The 23,619-nt window shown below is 36.9% G+C and overlaps 2 protein-coding genes across 7 annotated transcripts in view; both read right to left on the bottom strand.

Annotated features, from left to right (window-relative positions):
* Positions 1 to 16,327, bottom strand: part of TDRD12 (tudor domain containing 12) — a 40,315-nt gene extending 23,988 nt beyond the window's left edge. For 2 of the 6 annotated variants that reach the window (XR_010391445.1, XM_026109532.2), the window contains exons 1-14: positions 16,148 to 16,323; positions 14,553 to 14,605; positions 13,462 to 13,623; positions 13,000 to 13,136; positions 11,468 to 11,587; positions 9,167 to 9,222; positions 7,598 to 7,683; positions 5,419 to 5,620; positions 4,677 to 4,765; positions 3,048 to 3,112; positions 2,208 to 2,268; positions 1,710 to 1,820; positions 1,118 to 1,303; positions 261 to 417 (exon numbers count right to left, since the gene is read on the bottom strand). Coding sequence is in view for 4 of the 6 variants with exons in the window: in XM_026109532.2 (XP_025965317.1) it covers positions 261 to 417; positions 1,118 to 1,303; positions 1,710 to 1,820; positions 2,208 to 2,268; positions 3,048 to 3,112; positions 4,677 to 4,765; positions 5,419 to 5,620; positions 7,598 to 7,683; positions 9,167 to 9,222; positions 11,468 to 11,587; positions 13,000 to 13,136; positions 13,462 to 13,623; positions 14,553 to 14,576 (1,456 nt within the window). In the remaining 2 variants the exon portion in view is untranslated. Of the gene's footprint in view, positions 1 to 260; positions 418 to 1,117; positions 1,304 to 1,709; positions 1,821 to 2,207; positions 2,269 to 3,047; positions 3,113 to 4,676; positions 4,766 to 5,418; positions 5,621 to 7,597; positions 7,684 to 9,166; positions 9,223 to 11,467; positions 11,588 to 12,999; positions 13,137 to 13,461; positions 13,624 to 14,552; positions 14,606 to 16,147 lie in introns of all 6 variants that reach the window. The other 4 variants (XR_010391446.1, XM_064519655.1, XM_064519654.1 and 1 more) reach the window with 4 other exon arrangements.
* Positions 16,328 to 18,374: 2,047 nt separating this feature from the next.
* Positions 18,375 to 23,489, bottom strand: NUDT19 (nudix hydrolase 19). Its single transcript, XM_064519652.1, has 3 exons — positions 22,710 to 23,489; positions 20,940 to 21,147; positions 18,375 to 19,773 (listed from the first exon to the last, which is right to left on the bottom strand). Exons 1-3 carry the CDS (start codon positions 23,400 to 23,402, stop codon positions 19,547 to 19,549), a joined length of 1,128 nt encoding a protein of 375 aa, XP_064375722.1. The 5' UTR covers positions 23,403 to 23,489; the 3' UTR covers positions 18,375 to 19,546.
* Between the last annotated feature and the right edge of the window lie 130 nt (positions 23,490 to 23,619).

Raw genomic sequence — 23,619 nt, 5'->3', positions numbered from 1 at the left:
AGAAGCTGAGTACACAGGTGTTAGATTCACAGGCAGAACAGCACAGAATAGCTTTAACAACATTTACTGTCAAATAGCACTACTGGAGCTCCATATACTACAACGGAGGTAAAGCGACAGAACTATCACTTTATAGAACAAAAGACCTACAAACTATTAAATGTTTCTTTCACAATTTCCTGAAATTAAGGCAGCCTATATAGCTTTCAAGTATAATTAAGTAAATTAAGAAAAAAAAAAAAAGAAAAAAGGGTTCTTACATCCTCGATGAATTTTCACGTTTCTAGCTTCTTCTTTGTTTTGCCCAACTATTATCAACATGGGATGAAGCGGTCTGGAGCATCTGCTGTATGTTTTCAATAATTCAAAAACAAGTTGTGCCTTCTTCCATCCAGGACATACAATTAATGCTAGTGGCTACATACACATACAGACAATTTTACACAGTATTAGACAACAGTTCAGAATCTTAAATCGTACTATTTCAGTATTTAAGGCAAAAACAAAATCTGCAAAACAGGATTTTAAATACTTTAAAACTGAAGCTTTTAGTATTGTAACATATCCTCAATGCAGATGTTCTAGATACAAGGAATCATAAGTCAGGCTACCTGGAAACAAAAAGAAGGATGCATGCAGCAACATACAGTAAAATGTCCAAAAATTTAAACACAGAAACAGCAGCACCTTTTCTCATTTGGGGTTGTACTAGACAATCTCCAGAGGTCCCTTCCAACCTCAATGATTCTATGTTTCTATGATCTGATAAAAGTTACAAAAGGAATTCAGATATTTAAAACAGCTAACACAAATCTGAATTTAGTGAGGACAGATTATCACCTTGAGAACAAAACTTCATGGAGCATCTAAGTGATAATGTCATTATATCACTTCTTAGACATGACTTGATAAATGAGTTTCAGACCTCCAGATTCATGCAGTCTGTAAACCTTTAAGCGGGAGGCTTATATAAACAGCCAAACATTACAGAGCTATACAAAGACTTAGGATGTATATATTATAAACATTCAGCATTTTTTGATCATTTTCTAAATGACATACTTCTACATCTGTACTTTAGAACAGAAAATTTGACACTACTCTGTAATATACATACTCCACTCCTATTCGGTAAGGATGTGTAGCAACTTTCCGACTGCAAAAACGTAAGAACTGGTGGAATATATAAGAGAGGATCATTTCCCTGATGTGAGATGGCAAGTACATCACATCCTCGAGCTATTGGTGGCCAACAGTAAGATTCTGTGAAGTTAGGGCCTAAAATTTTTTTCCGAATAAGTTCCTACAGAAAGAGAAATTAAGAGTTCCACATGAAAATGAGGTATTTAAATGTTAATACTAACAAACAAGACAAAACAATGAGCGTTTTAAAGACTTTTGACCCACTGCCCAATAAACATCCTTGGCACGCAGTATGAAAAAAATCTGTTGGGGTGATGAGTTAAATTAATAAGCTAAAATTAGATTCAAATTCTGTAACGTGGCAGTGGCTGATCTATCAGAAGAAAGCTGTACAAGTCTGACTAGTCTCTCTAAAGTTTTTTCATTTATTAAAATACATAAGCAGCTTCCTCAACATTCGTCAAGCAAAATAACGTATTACCACAATGACGTATTATCTGAGGTCTATGTTGGGGCATGATACTAGCCTTAAAGGTACTCAGTTTGATACTAAATACTAGCATTACCTTTTTCAGATCATCAAAAAGTGGTGCTGTTTCCAAAACTGAAGATGGCTCAATTTTGTTGCTAAGAAAAACAAAGTTTTCTTCTGCACTAACATTCTGCAAATTCTGAAACTGTACGACAAGCAGAAGACAGTTTTAAAGGCAATATGTAATAAAAGGATTTTAGTTTGTATACGACACGAAAGCATTTCTTGTATTTTAAAAATGGTATTTTGACACAAAAAGGCAAAACAAATTGATCTGATCATTATACATGGATCATATTTAAAGTGTATTTACAGTTACAAAGACCACAGTGGTGAGAAATTATTAGTACCCATTTCTTAATAAAAGATTTAAAGATTGTCATAATACAACAACTTTCTTAAACTACTCAAAAGAACGCATTATATGTTCTGTGCACAGTTAGTTCTCAACTACAGCCTCAAAATACAATCAAAAAACTGACTAGTACAATTTGCACAAGACAAATTAAATGAAAGTTAATGCCTAAAATACCTGTTGGTCACCTTTATTAAAGTCAGTCTTCAGAGGATCAGAATTTAAGAACTGCAGGAGTCTGAGAAGTGTCCAGACATGAAATCCATTATAAATGAAAGAGTAAAATATAATTTATAAATACTACCAATGTTTCCAAAATCTTCTCACAAAGCAAGAATTCATTCACAAAGTATTTCTGGTGTATTATAAATGTCAAAGACAAAAATCCTCTAACCTAACTGCAAAAAAATCAAGTATCATTCTGAAAATAATATTCAAATTTAACAGTAGCTTTTCAACATCTAAAAATAACATAAAGGAAAACTTCATAAAAATTAATTGGTAATTCCCTCAAGTTACAGAGAAGAAAAATCAGATCTGAACATAGGAAAAGGGTTTCTTACAGTTTCAAGGAATTGGGGGAGAGAGGGGATGAGAAACCTTTACATCAGTTAAAAATTGAATTAAAAGAATAAAAATCAGTCTTATTACATATTTTTTGGCTGACATGCAGCCTAGGAACTCAGCAAGCATGGCACAAATCAATTTATGTTCTCATTAAGTTTGAAAACATTATAACTTATGCTAAGAATCAACTGAAACAACTTGATCTGTTTAATGCGCAGAACAGTACTTTCTCAAAACATGTTTGTTAAACTTACAAATATGCTTTTGAGGAAGAGGGGAATTTGAACTTGCTGACATTCATCCACACTACACCAAAAATAGCAATTTCTTCTAAAAAATAGTTTGTGTTTTTTTTTTTTAATTTCCTCAGAACAGTAACCAAAAACATACTACAGCTCCTACAAAGTTGGTTACATAACTATTTTAAATATTCTACACATTGAACCATACCTGTCTGTGTGAACAGGAATAGCTGTGTTTTCCTCAAAAGGCAAACCCAGCCCTGCTTTGACAATCTGACAAGAAAAGACAAACAAATTTTTTAAACACTAAAATACTGCTCAAGAACAACATTTTAGAAAAATATTTAAGTTTACAGAGTTAAAACTCGATTTCTTACCAAACTCCAGGATTCTCCAACTATTTGGATTTTTCTTTGTACAAAGTTACAAGCTTGACTGATTACAGCAAAAATTTTGATGAAACAAACTTCAAAAAAAAAAGAAGTCTAACTTGTTATACCACAGTCTTCTCTTTATTCAGAGCCAAGAAGGGTACAAGGACATCACCTACACAAAGCTAAAATTAGTTTATGGCCGTATCTCAAACTACAGCTCTAGACAGGGACTCAGATCAACACGGTTTATAGTATGAACATATTAATTAGTTCTCACACATATACTGTGCCTTTAAAACAAAACAAAAAAGCCCCCAAAACCTTGCAGACAAGAAACTGGAGGAAAAATAAGAACAGGTTATCTGTCTGTAGCTGGATTTCAGAGTAGGTTATCCACATGCGTATTTACAAAGTGAATGTGCATGGACTTAAGTTGCATGACAGAGCAACTTCTCAAGAGAGTAAGCTGTAGCAGGTATTAAATCTAAGTCACCCCAAAAATCTTCAGTTACTGAAGAGGGGATTTACTAGCATTCATCATGAATCACAAGCAATCAAACAGGTACAACTTCACCAGAAAGACCTGCATCACCCAAGTGGCTGGTAAAGGTATTTCAGCTAGCTGTTTGTGGAAGGGTGTAACAGTAACCCTGCTCTGCTCCAGTAACAACCCACATTACCACTTTCATCATGATTGTCTTCAAAATCTTTTATTAAAATATTCCAGGGTAAGTTCAAGAATGGTTGCCATCCTCCAGTTCTCAGCAGAGCTAGAAAGTAATTTCTGTAAAACACCTCTTCCTTGGAGCTGAGGGGAGAGCTAGTACCATTGCTAACAAAAAAGCAAATCTCTCCTTTAAATCTCTCACAGAAGAGGACATGGAACAGCACACAAGTTCTTTAAAGAGAGAGACTGGATACACTAGTCATTATTCATCTAGAAGGTATCGGTTCATTTCCCTTTCTCCCCATGGAAAGGTCATAGTTCCCATTGCATAATTCAGTACACAACTCAACACTCAAGAACAAATGCTAATCTTTTGAAAATGATTCAAAGAAAAACAGTAAGAAAGTTTACAAGATTAGACATCTAATCTAAAGTACTAGAAGACATGGCAAATAAGAGACTCCAGGAACACTTACCAGGGTATACTGTAAGGACTATTTTGTTTACAGGGAAACATTAAAATTTACCTTGCTATATATTCAGAGAACTGAAAACCCTAGTACAGACAGCTACCATCTTCATAAAACTGTAAGCAAAGGAGTGCATAAGAAAGGGTAACTTTTTAGAAGCTATGGTGCATTTTCATCTTCTGCAATTAAAAAAAATTGAAGTAGAATGTTCTGAAATACATCAAGAATTAGTGTAGTCCCAAACCTATGTTACACAGATCAACAAGCTAATGGTTACAGTAGTCATTATCTAACTTTGATAATATAATCTGAAATATAATACTTACAGATTCAGTACTTGCGTTTAGATCTGTGCTTGACATCTGGTGACTGTGCAGTCCTTTCTTGAAGAGAAAGGAAGTGGAAATAGCATGACCTAGGAAGATGATCAGAAGTGTGTTACTGAATTTTTAAATTGCCTGAGCACATACAAAACCAGTCTTCCAGTATTATTATTTACAGCGGGCTGCCCCAGATTTGTCATTGAGTTTCTTGTATCATTTCCTCTCTAATGAGGAAAAAAAAAAAAAGAAATCTACGCAGTTAGCTTTACAGTTCTAAAAGATAACTGTGCAGATAAATTAAAATATTGACCAAAAAAGGAAAGTTGCATAATGTTTCTCTAAACAAAAAAATTTGAATCACTGTAAACAACTTACCATAAATAATACAGTTTTAAAAGTACCTCTGTTCAAATAAAGCCCTTCAAACTCAAAAAACAACCCACTACTGATCATAGCTAAGAGTAATTTAAACAAGAACATCTAATACTATTAGGCATATCAACAAATGCCCACATCAACTCATTCTTAGCTTTCCTTTGTCTTATGCACTACAAAAAGCTTTACAGTATTCCTACATCTGGTGATTTGGCTGCTTTTCTGATTTGTAAGTATGCTTTATTAGGGGGAAACCATTTGATCCAATTGTTGGACTCAAACCAAGAGACTAGGTCCAGGTTCAATATATCCAATTAAAGATGCATGATACATTGCATATATGATTGTTTCTGATATACAGGGTGCTCACCTGTTTCAAGATACTTGGATACCTTCTCCTGAAACAGCACTGGGCTGAAAGCAAGTGCAGGATTAACAATTTTTAGTGGAAGAGGAGACTCAACATTTAATGATGTCTGGCGCTCTCGATCATTTGCAGGATGCTCTGTATTCTCTTTACCCTCCTCAAAACGAGCAAAATTCTTTGAGACAAGATCATCATTAACGCATACCTACAAAACAAGGTATTTCTTACCTAATATCAACAGGCAATAAACTATAACACTACATACTTTTTTAGGATGTATTTGAAGCTTTAAACAACAGCAAGACTGAAAAGGTGTCCATGAATGCTTTCTGAAGAATAGAAAAATCAGTCATGTCTTCATACATCTTCTCTAAAGCAGCATTAGCTACTTGTCAATTTGATACTCTTCACTAAAATTCTATATTCCAGTAACTCCTTCTGTGACCCTCTAAAAATTCAAAACTATTAAGGAGTGAAGCTGATTTAATTCTTTTTGATTCAACAAAAGCATAAAATCAAAACAATGGCAGGACAAAGTACTGCTACAGCTAAAAATTCTAAAACCCTGTTGCCTCAAACAGGATCACTGACACTACTGTTATTTGGTATTCTAAACTGATAAAAGATTAGAATTAGTATGCACCGTAAAAGTTATTGTCTACAGCACAGACCACAGCTTCAGTGTTAAAAGTCTTGGTACATGCCAATTCAGAAGCAACGTTTAAATAAATTTATACATATTGAAGGGCTGCTTAAGTTATACAGTAGTTACAGTAGAGATTTAGCAAAAGTCAAGTTACCTGTTTCATGCAAGTGTATCTAGTTTTTCCAAATGTTCAAGGACACAGTCTTATGCAAGAGAAAGTGTGGAATAGTATTTAAAGATGTTTCATTAAGACAGTCGCATGATAATATAAGATACCGCAAAAGGTGCACAAAAATAATTCACAACAGCTTTTCATATGAATTACTTACTGCATATTTTTAAAGTGACATCTCAACGTGGGGTGCAGACTAATTCAATGTTAAGAATTGCAAAATTTTCTTTTAGAACTCAAAGACAGTATTTCACTTTTTTTTTAAGCAAATACTCCAATGCTTAAACACTGGTATTGGGTTCTGAAACATGTACCGTTTAACTGGGCATTTAAGTGCTTCAACCTTCAAAATACAAATGCTTATTATGAATAGCTGTGCATTACAGCTACAGGAAATCCAAGGGAAAACTCCAAAAATTCATTCAGCATAATTCTAGATCATTTAAAGTTACTTCTAGTAAATCCACCTTAAAATGAAAGTGATGTGGTTTTAACATTAGTATTAGCTTTCATATACTTTCCTATGTATTTAATATGTTATTTGGGCAAAGAACCCTTAGCTTTTTATTCAAGTTTCACACTAATACAGATATCCCTAGAATTCTTGATTATTTGCTCTCTCTCCTTTTTTTTCTTTTTTTTCTTTTTTTTCGTCAAGAACTTGATATGTTACTTTAAAATTTAACATTTCACTGAAATTAATGAGATTTAGGCAAGAAGGAAACAAAGACAGACAAGGCTGCTGTGGTGAACAAAACGGACCTGTTCAGATAACTGCCATTGTTCAAATTTTTACCAGGCTAAATCACCAAGAAAACATGTTCTGCAACCTATCACTCATTTTCTGCAAGCCTCATTTATGGTTTCTTTCTCGTAGTCTTTTCTGTTTTTCTAATAGTTGTACTTGGACCTAAACCAAGCTAGATCATAAATGATAAATTTATAAAACCAAAGAACTTCATCAGAAGCTGACAGAAATTAAGTAACTATTTGAAAGGGCAAAACCGCAGAGAGAAATGAACATTCAAATTATTCTATGGGAATGTGTACTTTATTTTGGTTATGCAAGACATCTCTGTGAAGTTCTACAGAGCTGTACTTCACTTGTTATTTGATAACTTCAAAAGAGAGGTGCAGTGGGGAAAAAAAAAAAGTAAAGTTTTTGCCTCTCAGGATCCCTCCAGAAGGTTATAAGCAGTACAAATACAAAAAAAGCCTTTGGTAAGTAAATGATTTAGGTTTTACTGTACCTGAAAAATTATAGAACTAATTTAGAAGTAACGTTTTTCAGTCTTAAACTGATAGCAATTTTATGATTTATATAGTGAAGCGTGTGAACAGATTTGTAGATATAAAAATCTTACCTTTTCATTTTTTATTGTCACATAAAGAAGAACATCAAGTTTGTTACCTTCAATAGCGCATAAACGTGCTTTGACTTGGGTAGTTGCTAAATGTAGTAACAGAAGCACAAAGGAAAAAGATTAACCTCTTACCAAATTATCAGTATTTCTATTTGTACTTTCCAAGCTAGACAAAAATTACATGACAAAAAACAATTATGTAATATATTTCTTTAAAGAGAAACTAGTAAAAATGTACTAACTTTTTAATGAAGTAAGAGTCTAACAGGGCAATAAAAACTCAAAAACAAAATTAAAAGAATTAAGTTGTCCTTGGTTTTGGAAGGAAGACTGAAAGCTGAAACAGACAAATGATGTCACCACACAAACTAGTCTTAGTTCTACATTAAAAGTTTTAGCTCATCTTTTAGCCACAGATGATCTTCAGTACAAATGTATCCTTTCCAACCATGAGATTTACTTTTCTTTAAGGAAGACATATTTGCACATTTGCATAGTTTGGTTATGCTCTTCATTTGCGTAACAAACTTCGCTATTAAATCATTATGCTTGTTAGAAAATTCTGGAGCATTCTTCTGCATATGTTCATGACATACTAGTAAAAAAAAGTTTATATTATTTCCTAACAGCATAGTCTGGGGATATCTCTGAAACTAAATTTAATGTTATCATTGCTCCCTGCTAACCTTTACTCTGCACAATAATCTACGACACTCAAGATGTGTGAAGAAACAGTAAAAACCATGAAAAGCACTATGTTCCCATCAGTATGCAACATTATCAGCCTAAAGACTCTTTATTACTTTCATATTCATCCTCTCCTCCTCAAATACCTGCTTACTCACAAGTGGAACAAACTCCATATAAACATGGATTTTTTTCAGATAGAAGCACATTAGCAAGAAGATTAAAGACAATTTTAGTATATAGTTCTTTTTATGAGACCAACAGCTGCCCCACACCAAACAGAAGACTAGATACAAGAAAGACTAGATGAGCTACTGAAACACAGAGTGTGGGAAAGGACAAGTACAGACTGGAAAACAGGTAGTTCTAGTTTACTAAATATCTACTTGAAGTACAATCTATTAAACAACATAACTATGTTCAAGTTACACACCTGAAGGGGTAAACTGGTAAGCCAGACCCTTTCATCTCTATACTAGACCACACAACATAAGCAGCTAGCTAAGATGGCTGTTATGCTGATTCAAAGATCTAAGTTAAGGTACAAAAAGGTTCCACTGTCCAAAACAGATGTTATATATGAGTGCTACACTCTTTAGCCTGCCTGAGAAACCCAGAGCCAGATACCACCTAGTCAACTATCAAAATTTCCGTGGCACACAAGCCCACAATACTCAAGGTGCAGATTCATTCATAGTTTTGGCTTAGTCGATCCATACAAAAAAGTTTCATGCAACTATTTTCCTTTCATTTTTTATTTCTATACTTAAGAATGTTGTGAAAAATAATCAAATACATAAACCCAAGTATTTTATTGCTCTGACAGTTAATTTTTCCCAAAGTAAAAGTGCCTATTATGATTCTGACAGGTATTTTATTTACCTTTGAGAAGGCTTTGAAAATACTGAGTAGCAGCACAATCCCATCTTTTGGCTGGTCTAGAAAAATAAACATAACCAGTTGCCCCTTAACATCAACAATTAAAATGGTATTATGAAAGTCGATGCATATGAAAAATGATTTGTCTCAAATCATTACAAGTCTTAAAAACTGCATCCACAAGAACACATTAGCAGAATCTTACTACTTACAAGTTCAGTCTTTATAACCATGTTTTATAGTTTATCAATAACATAAACTCTGATTGAAAATTACTGGATATGGCTTTGTCAAGACATGCTGGCCTCCATCCAACATAAAATATTTAGAAATTAAATAGAATAACAAAAATTTGAGAAAGAATCCTCATGCAGAGCACATTGATTATTTCTAAGAAGATAACTAGTGAGCAATTTTGAACAAGCACTTTACAAACATTAAAGTGCTGAAGACTGAAAGGCCTATAACAGAACATAAAATTCTATCTTTACCACATTCTGCAGCTGCAAATATAAAAATATATTTTAGGAATCAAATAAAGAGCACTAAGACAGACACAGCTGAATCCTTTATATACCTACTATCTTTAGCTGATATAGCTATATACCTACTATCTAATTTACAGAGCTAGTCCACCCTGGAAGTACACTATTTCAGTTCAAACTAGGATAGTATTTGTTTTGTCAGAGTGTTGAAATCAAATACTCATTTCTTCTTCCAAACAAAAGTATAAACTGCTTGACTACACCTAGTTCCAAATATTCTTTAACAACATGCAAACCCAAGTAGGCTTCTTGCTGTTGAGCCGTATTCCCCAGTGAACTAACAGCTTCCTGGAACTCAAGATAAGGATACAAAAGTATTTTGCATTACCACCAGACTCTAGTGAAAAATTTATTCCAGTCCTTCACAACCGCAATAGATGAAACTGACAGTAAAAATAAGGGAAGGACAACAGGAATCCAAAAAATTCTCAAGTGGAGAGGTAGAATGGTGAAAGAGAAAGCTATATAAAAAAAAGAAAGAAAAAGAAAGCTGTAGACCTTCAGTTCAGCTGAACATAGAATTGTCACAAAAAATGAATAATGAGAATAAGCAGAGCACATGCAAGAAACAGCACAAAGGGATGGACTGGTAAAGAAGCTCATGAGCTACAAATTGAGAAATACAGTTCAAGGGGGTGGCAGAGGAAGGACAAGAACTACCAGAAGCTTATCTAAATTTTCTGAAGTGTCTAAATAAATATCAAAAGGCTTAAACAAATCGATGATAAAGCCTAAGTTATTAAGGAAGTAAGCAACCTGCACAGCAATCTCTTACTTAACTTACTGCAATCAAATTGGAATAAACAGACAATGTGCATTCCAGAATTCTGAAACAGCAGATACCTACTCGCTTGTCTAGAAGTAGTATTTTCACCAAGTCTGAGATTCATGATATCATGAAACTGGAACATAAACTAGGAGAATGGAGGAGGGAAAAGAAAAAAAAAAAAAAAAAAAAAAGCCACATACCACCACCAACAACAACCAGACCAACTACAAACTCTTTTTTGACTCCGTGTAGATCAAACAGCTGTTTTTTTGTTTGTTTTAAGGAAAGAATGCATCAAAAACACGAAGAAAAAGGAAGAAAAAACTTGAACACAGATAGAACTGTGAACATAACCTCCTACTGCTTTTAGTACCTGATTACTCTAGCTATGAGAAAGATGGCAGATCTCCTCTCAGGCTTTTAGAAAGTATCTGACCTTTATGAAAAGTTCTGAATTGCACAGGCAGCTCAAGTCACCCATGTTCAAGACGACATTAATTCAAATTTCAGCAAGTGCTAAAGTCTAGATAAACAATCAGAAGAAAGAAAAAACACCATACAAGCAAAGATTAGGAGCGCTTTGATTGTTTAATGCAACAAAATAAAGGCTGAAAGCAGATATAATTGTTCTTAAGTATCCTGAAGAAAGGAAAACGATGAAGAGAAATATGTTAAAGAATACTGCTGGCACAAGAGCAAGTTAAGTTTGAACCAATTATGAATATAGTTAAAATAAATGTTACATGATTCTAACTATCAACATTAAGAGATCCTGGAAGCTTCCAATGGGGTACTGAGTAAAGCTCAACTAATTGGTTTTAAGGTAGGGGTTGTTCTGTTAATGAACTACTCATCTGAAATAGAAAAAGTTTCCCAAATCTGATCTCCTATGTTCTTCCTAAAACAAAATCTCTTCTAAGAAAATTCTGCAACAAAGTTTCACATCTAAAAGATTTATGACTATAGTACACTTATTCTCAAACTACTTACACTATTTTTGCAGTATCTTCACAAAAGTTGATATGCAAAGTCACTGGCTTTGTGCGATACAGTCCACATTGTTTTGCTCTATATGGAATTTTCATAAATGCTTCCACTGCAACCCGAATGCTTAAAAACAAAGCAGAAATAATAACAGAATTTTACAGAGCAAATTTTACTCTCCACACATCATTGGTCCCTCATACACATCCTTCCATTATCCTGTACCTGACAACACAGTTCTAGAATTTTGGCTCCGACTGGCAAACTTCCTGGAACCATTGTTTTATTTTTCTCTCCAAGAGAGGTGCTGTCAGCAGCAATTAGTGAATAGATTTGCTCTGGAAATGAATACACTTTCTATTTACTGGAAAGTTTTCCAATCCTTATCCTCTACTGTTTAGTCTTTTCATGATACTTAGCCTTCACGCTTTCATGTATACCATCTGGTATTGCATATGCCATTGGCAATTCTTACTTCTGAGTGAGAAACCAGATTTACCAGAAGTAAATTTAATTTAAATACATTGACCTACCTCATTTGCATTTGTCTTTATTTTCCTAAAAACATTACTATTTGTAAAGCTATCACTAAAATGTTCATTGATAAGTAATTATCCCTTACACTCAGTTTGCTGAGGCTTTTAATAAACAGCAAGATTCTATACATAGTATGTTTTTAAGATCTGTATTTCAAATTTTTATCAAAAAGCAGTAAATTAAGCAATAAATTTACTTGTATCAGAAAATTTTAAACTCACAGTAGTGTCAAGCTGCTCTCTGATAAAGGGACATCCAGTTAAAAACCATCATTTAACTTGTAAAATTTGTTTTAAAATAAGCTTGCTTTATTTTGTTGAATATTCCAAAAGACATTTATTAAAACCTCTTGTACTCAAAGCTGCGTATTCCGAACAAGGGAACTGTATCTGAAGCTGAAAACTGAAACAGGCTGGCTTGTTTGTCATATTTCAAGATTTTAGAAACAGTAGGTTTCATACTGGTTTTATTCAGAACTAGAAAAAAATGAAAACTCACCTTTTTACACCATGCCAAGTCAGACCGTCAGCTCTTAATAAAGTAAACAAGCTAATAAATTGAATTTGAAAACAACAAAAACCACTACCACGTGTAGATGTCAAAGATGTTCAGCAACTGAAACCCTGCTTCCATATGTTTTGCCAGTGATCTTCACTGGTTATCATTTTTAATTTTGGTAGTATATAATCTCTTAATAAGGAAGAGAAACATGTTTAAATGTTAATTGGCAACTGTACATTTCAGGCAATAACACAAATTGCCACTTTTCAGCTTCAATTTTTTTTAAATTAAAGAAAAACCTGCAATAGAAAAGGTTTTAAAAACACAGAACGAAGACTGGTTTGCATCCTCACTGGCAAACGTCCATCACATGCCTAGCAGTCCTTTGCGAACCCAACCCACACCTTAATTAAACCAATGCCTTGTGACAGGTAATCTTTGTGCACATTAATTAACAAATATATCACAGTGACAGTTTCAAACAAACAACTAACACTTACTCATTTGATTTAACGAAAATATATTTGGCATAATCCACAAGAAAACATTCTGTTAGATAGTGATCTGTACAGGACATGATTGACTTAATAGCTGCTCTACACCAGCATTTCAGTTCCTTGCTAAAAACCACACAAATCTGAAAAAGAAAAAAACAAGACAGTAACTTCTCGTATACAGAGCTCATTACACTGTTAGTTTTTTTCAGAGGCAGGAATGTACCACATATTAAACAGACTTCAATTTTCTTTTTAATCTGCAAACACTGCAGCTTATGTAGCTATGAAGTTTAAATTTAAACACATATATGTGGATGCCATTCTCTACCTTACTACATACCAATATTCAAAGAAGATTAATGCATATCTAGGATACTTCACTCCCAAACCAATGCAAAAGCCAGTTCTTTCCCCGTACACAATGCAATTTCTCTCTCTGTATACATAAAAGAGCAATGATTTTACCTGGCCTTCTTGTAATGTTAGTGGCTTTATTTCATCTGCATCTTGACAAGATTTGTCATAAAACTGATTCATTTCAGCATTCAGATTTTTATATTCTATTTCATTGACTACATAAGGCCCACATCCTTTTACAGTAACCCAAAAGCAACCTGGATCTTCAATCTAATCAAAAAGTGAAGCAAGGGGAAAAAAAAAAGTAAAGATAAATTACAATAACAAATAGTAAAAGATAGATTACAATAACAAATAGTATTATCTCCCACTAAACCAATAAGACATAGTTAAGAACATCTGAGCAGTAAAAGCTAAAATAAGACTTAAAGACAGGCACCTTAAAAATTATGGCAACTGACACTTAGCATACAGGATATTAACAGGCAAAACATCTTTCAGCTTCAGATCATTAGTTAATTTCATGTTTTCCCAGCTTTGTAGTTTCTTTAGCATTCCAGCTAACAAAAATGTGTATATTATAAAAGGTAATAATATTATTTAAAAAGTTGCTTAAATCAAACACTAAGTGCAAAGGCAAAGCTTTGTACTTCCAGATGAATGTCTTCAAAAACTATGCCAAAAAAAACCCCAAAAAACAAACAAAAAAAACACAACACACACACAACCATGCCCAAGAATAAAAGAATTCCACAGATGGACTTTTCTTTATGTTTAGAGGGCCTAAAAGACAGTTTCTTTAAAACGTGGCCATAGGTTTCTGCTCAGGCTTTGCAAACATTTATATCCCAAAATTTCAGCTAATCTGGGTCCCCACTGCTCCAGGGCAACAATTTTTTCACAACATTTTGCAGAATTCAATAGAAACTAGTACTATACCAAATTTAAGACTATATAACACATCTTCCATTTTAGATTTTAGTAGTGTCCTTACTGATCTCTTTTGAAATAAAACCTAACAAAACACCTAAGAGAAATGGGAAAACATATACAGCCCATATTTCACCCTGCATGTATAAGAAATGGCTGCTGAATGGAAATACAGAGGCATCATCTTATTTCTAAATCTGTCTTCCATAGAGTTTCACTGAATTAAAAAAAAACAGCAATTCTTTCAACATTTAAAAATATCGATATACCTCTAATATCAAGACTTCCATCATTCTCAGCTACTGAGTCTTCTTCAACACTACTGTAAGAAATTAATAAACATTTGATTAACTATTTTTAAAGCTGCCATTAGTTTTGAAGCATATTCAAAGAGTGTACATATACAGCAGGCCCAAAGATTTTTGCTACTTTTGAAAGGGGTATTAATATAGGCAGCTGATTTACACACATTAAAGGGTTTAAACCTGCTTTTTTGACACAGCACTATTTTGAAGTGTAAGTAAGACTCACCACCCACACTTACATACAACCACATCAATTATCAGTACATCAGAACATATCTATCACCTAATTTTCAGTACATCAGAACATATCTATCCTCTTCAGTCTACTTTCAGTCTTACATTCGAAGGTCAACAGAAATATTACAGTTGAACACAGGGTTGCTACAATCTAGGTATCTGACCAAATGGACAGAAACACCACAGAGAGATACTTTCATCACTAAAAAAATATGATGGAGTTGCAACCTTAGAAAGTGATTTTAACACAAGGGAATTTTTACTGATATTTGACACTGCCAAAATGGAATGCAAGTTGCTTTAGGTTGTAGATAATACATTCTTCCATTATAATTGCTAGGCATAATATGTTGGGTTACAGACAGCAGATTTGCGTATCATAACTTCATCACTATAACATTTAGCCTACCACTTACAAGAATTTGCATTAGAAACAGGTGCCTAATAAAACATTTCAGGAGAGGAAAGCCAAGACATTGAGCATCCACTTCCAAAGCTAGCGTTGAACAAGTCAGTGCTGAACCAAAAGCAATACAGCTGCACTGTGGTTGTATTAGCAACATGCTTTGTTGAGATAGTACTAATTACTCCAAGTTTGACACTACAACAGAACAGCTAAGCCTATTTTGGAAGCTTTACCTACTAACATACCACACAAGCGTACCAATGAAATCTCTAGCACTGCACTGTAATACAGTCTACGAAGATACACATCCCTCCCTTGGGCACCTAGGGACACTTTAATTTCAAGAATTACATGGGACACAAATAAATTCCTTTCATCTCTCAGTCTGATAAATGCAGAACCAATAAAAGAAAAATCAGATTATCACAGATGAAGCATGACCATGGTAAAGGCTAGCTCTCTCCTAACCTATTTCTAATAACCACATGCATCCACTTCAGTACTCAGTAAATGAAAACAGGAATGTTTGCACAAACCCCAGGGCCACCCCAATGCCATAAAGGATATTTACCTCGCGAAGAACAAGAACTCTCTAACCCCCTCACCCCAAACCACTGCCTTGAGGCAAGCACGTGGCAGGAGGTGAAAGGATGCCTACCTCCATAACCACATAACTCTGATACAAACGCTCCTGGAAAGGGAACTGACTTCCTTTCCCAGCCTGCCTCCCTCCCTTCTCCCAACCCCATTCCCTCTAATGGGGCTCTCAAGAGGTGCAAGTAAAGAAGAACAAGGCAGAAGATGAAGGAAAAGACAACTAAGAAACTTTTTATCCCTTTATTCCTCCCACCTCCATAGCTTTCTTCACACCCTGTCGTCGTTCTGCATTCCTCCTAAGAGGGGCAAAACCTCTAACCTTAATCGCCAGCAGCATTACGGCCACGATCGCGCAGAGGAACGCCGAGGCCGCCGCCCCGGCGCGCTCCCCAGAAGCTTCCAGAAGCAGGTACCACGCCGCCGCCTCAGCTGCCAACTTTCCCGCGCGCAGCACCACGTCCAGCGCGCACGCGCAGCTCCGCCCACTGCGCACGCGTACACGGGGAGTGGGCTGTGGCTACTGCGCGTGCGAAGGCAGGGCGGTTGGAAGGGGCGGGGGGGAGCAGCGCTGGCGCTTTCTCAAGGCGTTAAAGGTATCGTTGGAGCAAATGAGCCTTAAGTGAGAGCGCGCCCCTTCTCCCTGCTCCTGCCCCCGGCTGGGAGGGGCGAGGCTCGCCCGTGCCGCACTGACAGCCTGTGTGACTGAGGCGGAGCAGCGGGAAGGCAGCGCCCGTCCCGCACCGGGCAGCCGTTACAGCCGCGGCGGCGCTGTTTCCTAGAGGACCCGACCTCTGAGGTGGAGCGTGCTCGTAAAAGGTGTGCGAAATTAGGCAGGTAGGGAGCAAGCAGCTGGCACGTCTCTATTGAAGTTCAACTGTACTCTTTAGGGAAAAAACAAAAAAACTTCAACTGAAAGCAGCTTGTTGCGAGTGCCTCACAACGCCTGGGTTTTAGAGAAAAGGTTATTTCATTCCCCCATCTCAAGCTCTGGGATAAAACAGCTATCTAGTTGTTTATTCATTCTCTTGTATTCTGTTCCCGTTTTCATTCAGGCTTAAAAATCTTTCTTCAGCCTGACTTTGCTTGTTTGCTGCATCTGCGCAGACACCATGCCACCCCCAGAGAAGGGGGCCAAACATGCAGCTGGGCAGCAAAGGCCGCTTTTTTTGTCAGCAGCCCTTACTTAGACTGGCTCAATATTTTGAAACTTCAGCCTTAGTCATCAGTAATTTTAACTTAGTACTACATAATATTTATTGTATGTATATACCAAGACATTTATGTTTCCATTTAACGATTACCTTCATTTTTGGTGTAGACATAACATCTTTTTTATTACTTTTTTGTCTTTTGACCTTCAAGCTCCTCCTAGTGGATCGTGTTGCTTTTATTAGTGCAAAGAGAACATTTTAAATTACATGAGATAAGCTGGCAAGGCAGACTATTCACTTAAATAGAAATTACAGATTTAGTATTGTTCTGTTTTTGACACACAGCACAAGTTAAATTAAAATTAAAGGCTAAAATAGAAATAATTTAGAGCATGCTGGTGTGTAAAAACTTGCATAAGAAAATAACCTCTCTTTAGGTTGACGAATCGTTTCTTTCCTAAAAAATATTTTCTCCTAATAACTACTTTCACCACAGAATTAAACTAGTAGAACACCCACAAAATACAGAACAATGACAGATGAACAGGAAAGCTCTCCAACAACTCTGAAAGATTAGATTGCAAAATCAAAGCAGTTGGAGATTACATAATTACTTTCCATTATCAACTGCTACTTACAGAGACTAAAGGATTTTTTTTTCTTTTAAGCCTTTGCAGGAACAGAGCTAAGCAGCTAACCATTGTTACTACAGAATAGCAGTTAAGTAGAAGTAATTCTTACCCTCAAATCTTATTTTTTTTCCTGTTTCTGTCTGTCATCTTTTCCTGGACTGACAGAATAGCATCCTTTGACTGCATCACTGTCTACCAGCTTACACAAAAGGTGCAAAAACAGAGCCCAGCCAACACTAGTTCTTTGTCAGTGCTGTATCTTGTTAGATTTGTGTATCTTTTCAATGTAACTGGTAAAACAGCCTAGCAATTACTCTGATGGCTTATTTTGTCTGTTTATAATGATAACTTAATAAATAACTTAAAGATCATGTTGAAGCCAAAATATTTATGTTACCACAGACCTCACAAACATGATCATTAACATGCCTTTCCTTTTCATCCTTCTAGTACTACAATGGCCAGTGTTAATCTCTAGAAGCTAAAAATCATGCGAGACACTAACAGAGAGTGCTTTCTCTGCTTCCTCTTCTCTCTATTTTTCTCATTTTACTGTCTCCTTCATGTTCAGAAGAGTTAGTCAGAATAGTCTGAATAAAATTTTAATCATAATATACTGTTTCATTGGATCAGGAATATTTACCAGAGGTATAAAAACTTCAATGGCATCTGCAAGACCAAGAATGGTCTGAGCATTTTCAGATATAACAGTAAGATAGAAACACATTTTTCCAGATGAAATGAATGCTGCAAACCAACTCAATTTAATGAAAATATTGTACAAGTTTTTATTTTAATTTAAATACAGAACACAAAGCTTTCTGGCCAGCTCTACTGGCTAATGTAAGTCATCATTCATTCTTCTTCCATATAAAAGAGATTCCATGTCACTGCCCCATTTATTCCACTTGTAACACTGAAGAAATAAAACAAACCAAAAATCCTAGCAGCAGCAAGCAGCAATGCTCCTTCTGATGTCTTTAAATCTCTTAAAGATACATTTAGGAAAATAGTTACAAAGCAAAATGTGGGATGTTGAAATGTGTAAATCGGTGTTTCCAAGGTAGTAACTCTGAAGTTCTTGGTATCTTTTTCAGAGCTAAACAATTTATTTTTCCTATTTTTAAATTGCCAACATATTTAAAGTAAGTATGAAAACAATAAAGAGAACGGTTGCACTCAATGTATTAGCTTATATCCCAATTATTTCTACCTTTGAAATTTGTAAAGTTTTGTATAGATTACCATTAATGGAAACAATTCAGGTGTATCAAATATAAACATTAAGTTTAAAATCAAAATCAGAAAGCAGTCAGTGAATTTTAGCTAACAGTTATATATACACATATATATGGGCTTTCCCCAAAATGAGAGAGAGAGACTAGACTGGAAGACTTCAACAGAAATAGAATGAAGGATTTCATTAATTTCTAGACACACTTATAGTTGCTCATCTGATAACTCTGGGAAACATAGTAAAATAGTTCTTGAATTCAAAACATATTTGTTCTGAACGTAAGTTTACTTTAATTTTCAGTGAGAAAAGAACCTGTGTGACCCAAAGGACCCAAAGTGTTACAGCATATTCCACTACTAGTATGTAAGTAGAATAAGGTGGTAATGGTTCAGTTTGATTATAATCTAATCACTTTTAAGTTTAATCAAGTAATTAAGTTGATGGTTGTTGCTGAGTTTTCAGTAGTGACATGTATATCATAACTGGCACAACTGTGCAGTTTCAGAGAATCAAAGAATTAGCTGCACATGAATCTCAAACCTAGATCCAAATGAAATGCTTTGGCAGGGCAATGAAATATTTTAGTCTCTGACTAAAACTCATCTCCTGACTACTTGGCAACTGTTAGAAAGGACCAGAAACACTAACAATGAATACTTATGTAATTAAATATATTCTAACTTTAAACCAAATGCATACTATAATCTGCTGTTGTAATCTGAATTATTGGAGTTTATCACCACTGGATTCATATGTTTATATTTGGCTTGAATATTAACATAAACAGCAACATCATTGATGTTTTTTATTACTATCCTGTGAAATACAGTACCCTCTTTCATTAGATCTTCAACCTTCTTATCTGTTGACAAGGTTATTTTCTTTTCCCCTGTATAATCTGGATCTTCTGGATATAACTCATCTCCTGGGAAAAAAAAGTTTTAGTTATACATTGCCCAGCTTATTTTTCAGCCTTTTGACTGAATGATACTAGCAAATTTTAAATCCTTATCAGGACATGAAGCTCAGTGGGAATAGATTTGACAATATAAATGTAAATTGCCTCTAAACTTCTCCCTATTTAAAAATGCAGCCACAAATTTCTAAAGTATGTGTCAGTGCCACAGCAGAGTACATTTTAGATGTTGTAATAAATGTTCCAGTGCTCTCACTAACACTAACATGCTGCAATCACAGTCTTTTGAGATAGGAATTTATGTTACAGGGAGAAAATGAGACAAAGACTTTTCCAAATATATAAAGGTAACCTACAGTAGAATCTAAGAATACAAACTTATTTCACTCCATTTTGTTGAAGAGAAGAATGCATTTTTTCATATAAGTGTATGTGACTCTACATGATATATGTAATATATATATTAATATATATGTGTATATATGTGTAATACTACAATACAAAGATTTTAGAGATTGTAATAATAATAAAAAAGGAGAACGGGAGAAAGCATTAAAAAAAAAAAAGCAAATCAGTGAAGCAGAAAATAATAAATGGCAGAAGCAGCTGGGACCTTTATTTTATTTTTATTTTTTTAAAGGAGAAGAGGACAAAAATGCATATGATTCATGAAATGAAAGACATAAATAGGAGGAAAGGGGAAAAAAAAGAATGAATGAGTCTTTTTAGATCATTACATTATCACTACAGTTGTAAAAACTGATGCTGCACCTATGCTTGATCTACTTGCCCTTCAAAGTCAAATGGACAACTGAAGTCAATGAGAATTTTAATTAAAAAGGACCAAATAGGAAGAGCTCTAATATTCTGCAGATAAAAACAGAAATAAGTTGAAATGACAAAATTTCTTCATGAATTAAGATATTAATGGCAACCATATGAGAGCTGAGGTTTAATGAGATTATGATTAAGTGCAGAAATAAGTATGTTTTCTGTATGGTGCAATAGCTTGTCTCTGACAGTGGCCAACATGAACTGTATCAGAAAAGAAAGACAAGCAGCAGGAATAACTTGACTTCTAAAAATACTTTTCTTCACAGTTACAGACCGTTTATGCCACATGGCATAAACCCAAGCTTTTATTATATTTAAAAACTTTCACTTGGGTTTCTTACCTGGTAATAGCTGAATGTAGCCATCTGAAGCAGTTAAAATCACTGGCATCCAACGTTCACATCCTTCTAGAGCTCGTTGAGAGTTGAACTTATGTAGCTCGTGAAGTGAAGAAAAGTTGCACAACCTACATAATTCATAGAACTGAGGAGGAGCAAACCATATTTCCTGAGATTTAAAGTGTTCAATGGCTTCTGGAGGTGATGACCACTGTAAGAGGAAAACAAACCTTGAAATAATAGTTTCATCAGCAGATACTGAAAGTATCAGTAACTTTAAAGTCCATAGCCTTAGCAAGGAAGCCTTCACAGAGTAAGAGCATGAAGCAGTCTAACTTCTCTGAATGCAATAAAAGCCACATATAAACGATACCAAAATAAAAGCAACAACAAAAAGTGATTCAAAAAGTTTGAAAAATGTAATTAAAAAATCTGCTAAAATTACACTTTTTCCTATAAATAATCCTTCATTTTACATGTAGACATGCCAACTTTGGAACCTAAAATTTAATCTGGCTTTAAGAGCTTGACTAAAAGTCTACTAAAATAAAGAGGAAAAACAGAACCTCATTGTGAACTCAGTTAACAGAGATTGCTACCAGTGCTTCAACAATTAATTGAAAATTATCTCTAAACAGCTGCTTCCTATACACATTGTTTTCAGAGCAAGAATATCCAATTTATCATATTTTATAAACATGGAGTTCTTCTAAATGTGTAAACTATTCCTAATCTTAATCTCATCTCACATGATGACTTTGATGATGTGAAATGTGTGAATAAACATTTACAGTAGATTTCTGCCATTATTAAAAACTATAAGCACAAGCACTTTGAAGGTAAGATCTCAGGTGCTTTAAAATTTCTATAGCAAGATCAGTTAAACAAAAAAATGTATAGAAACATTAATGATACCAAAAACATTAGGTGAAGTTTTACAGAACTGCCTGCTTTGTCATCAACTTTTAGCTTGCTTTCAAGCTTTTTTCAGAAGCTTAAAAAAATGTTTCTTTAAAGTCTGATGCATCTGACTGAGTTGTCTCTAAAAAGATCCATTAATCACCAGTCTTTACTCTGTTTTACCCTTTCCAATTAAAAACATCAAAAATCAATATAACTCAATCATGTTGATAAAATATTGCACCTAACTCTACAAGAGACCAAAATTATTAGCAACTCCTGCAGCCCTGAAAGACTCAGGACATACTGCACGGGTATCTCCAAGCGTACTGAATGTCAGCAGGGTAATAATGGCAGTACTCCGTTGGTACCTCATGCATGGAGCATATAAAGAGTGACCTAGAGGTTGTCCACCTTCCAAGCAGATGGTAATTCAAGGTGTAAATGTATGAAGGGCAAACAGTTTCTCCAGCGTAAAGCTTTGTGTAACATAACCTTCAAGAAGCTAATTCCCTTCTACCAGATACTCCAGCAGCACATTTGATTAAAAGGCACAATTGCAGCTATTGATTAGAAGCAGAAACGTACGCAAGGGGAGGATTATCAGGAAGAGGAGCGCTCGCCTCCGACTGCTTCCACCTAAAGGGAGAGTTATTAGGGCGTCCGGACCTTTGGGTGACTATCTGATCACCTCTGCACCTCCCGTGCAGCTTGCGTGGTTTGGGGCTGGGGGAGGAAGGAGGGGTGAACAGGAGGGCTGCATGTGGCAGAAGCAAGATCCCCTGGTGCTTGCTGCCACTAAAATACCGCCCGGCCGGAGTACGAAGCGCGGCACGTAAAGGGGAGCCGCGCGGGCGCTGGAGGCGCTCCTACCTGGAAGGCGGTCACCTCCCGGTCGTCCTGCGAGGTGCGGGGCGGCCGCTGCTCCAGGCAGCACAGGTAGAAAGCTGTGTCGTAGCGCCGGCCGCCGCGGCCAGCCCTGCCGACGGGGGTGAGCCAGTTGCTCCACTCCCGCAGCGCCCAGATGTTGGGGGCGCAGCGCAGGTGGCGGCAGAGCTGCAGGAAGCAGCCCGCGTCCTCCTGCACGCGGCGCCGCCACGCGCTCAGCTCCGCGGCGGCGGGCAGGCGCTCCGCGGGCGGCAGGCGGGCCGGGCCGCTCCCCGCCGCCGGCCCGCGCCCCGGCACCACCAGCAGGATTCCCGCCTCCTCGAAAGTCTCCCTGATGGCGCAGATACGGAAGGCGACTTCCCCCGGCAGCGGCGAGCCCAGCCGCTCCCGGTCGGTGGCGAAGAGCGGGGCCCGGCTGGCGCCGGGCGGCGGCGGCCTCACGCGGCCCAGCCCGCACTGCGGCGAGGCGGGCAGCAGCCCCAGCCACTCGGCGGCGAAGTCCGCCGCCTCCACCAGGCCCCCCGGGAAGACGTGGGCGCTGGGCAGGAAGCCGCTGCGGGGGCTGCGCTGCAGCAGCAGCAGCTCGTAGTCAAAGGCGCCGAGCGAGGCCCGCGGCGGCGCGCCCGCCGCCAGCAGCAGCGTCGCCGCCTCCCTCCAGTGCCGCAGCCGCGAGTTCATCTTGGGCGGCCGGCGGCCGCGATCGCGCCCCGGGGCCGCCCGGGCGCCACCGCCGCCTGGGCTCCCGGAGGAGCCACTGCAGCCGCAGGCGGCGGGCGGCGGCGCCCCGCGGGCCTCGGCCGTGGGCGGGCAGCGCCCGCCGGCGCCGGGGCCGCGCTCGGCGCGCCGAAGGCCTCGTGCGGTCGGGGCACGGCGCGTAGCGCGGTGGAGGCGTATC

Source organism: Dromaius novaehollandiae, chromosome 13 (genome assembly GCF_036370855.1).
Source record: "Dromaius novaehollandiae isolate bDroNov1 chromosome 13, bDroNov1.hap1, whole genome shotgun sequence".
Lineage (NCBI taxonomy): Eukaryota > Metazoa > Chordata > Aves > Casuariiformes > Dromaiidae > Dromaius > Dromaius novaehollandiae.
The sequence above is the reverse complement of the archived record's forward strand: the minus strand, read 5'-3'. Positions and strand labels throughout refer to the sequence as shown.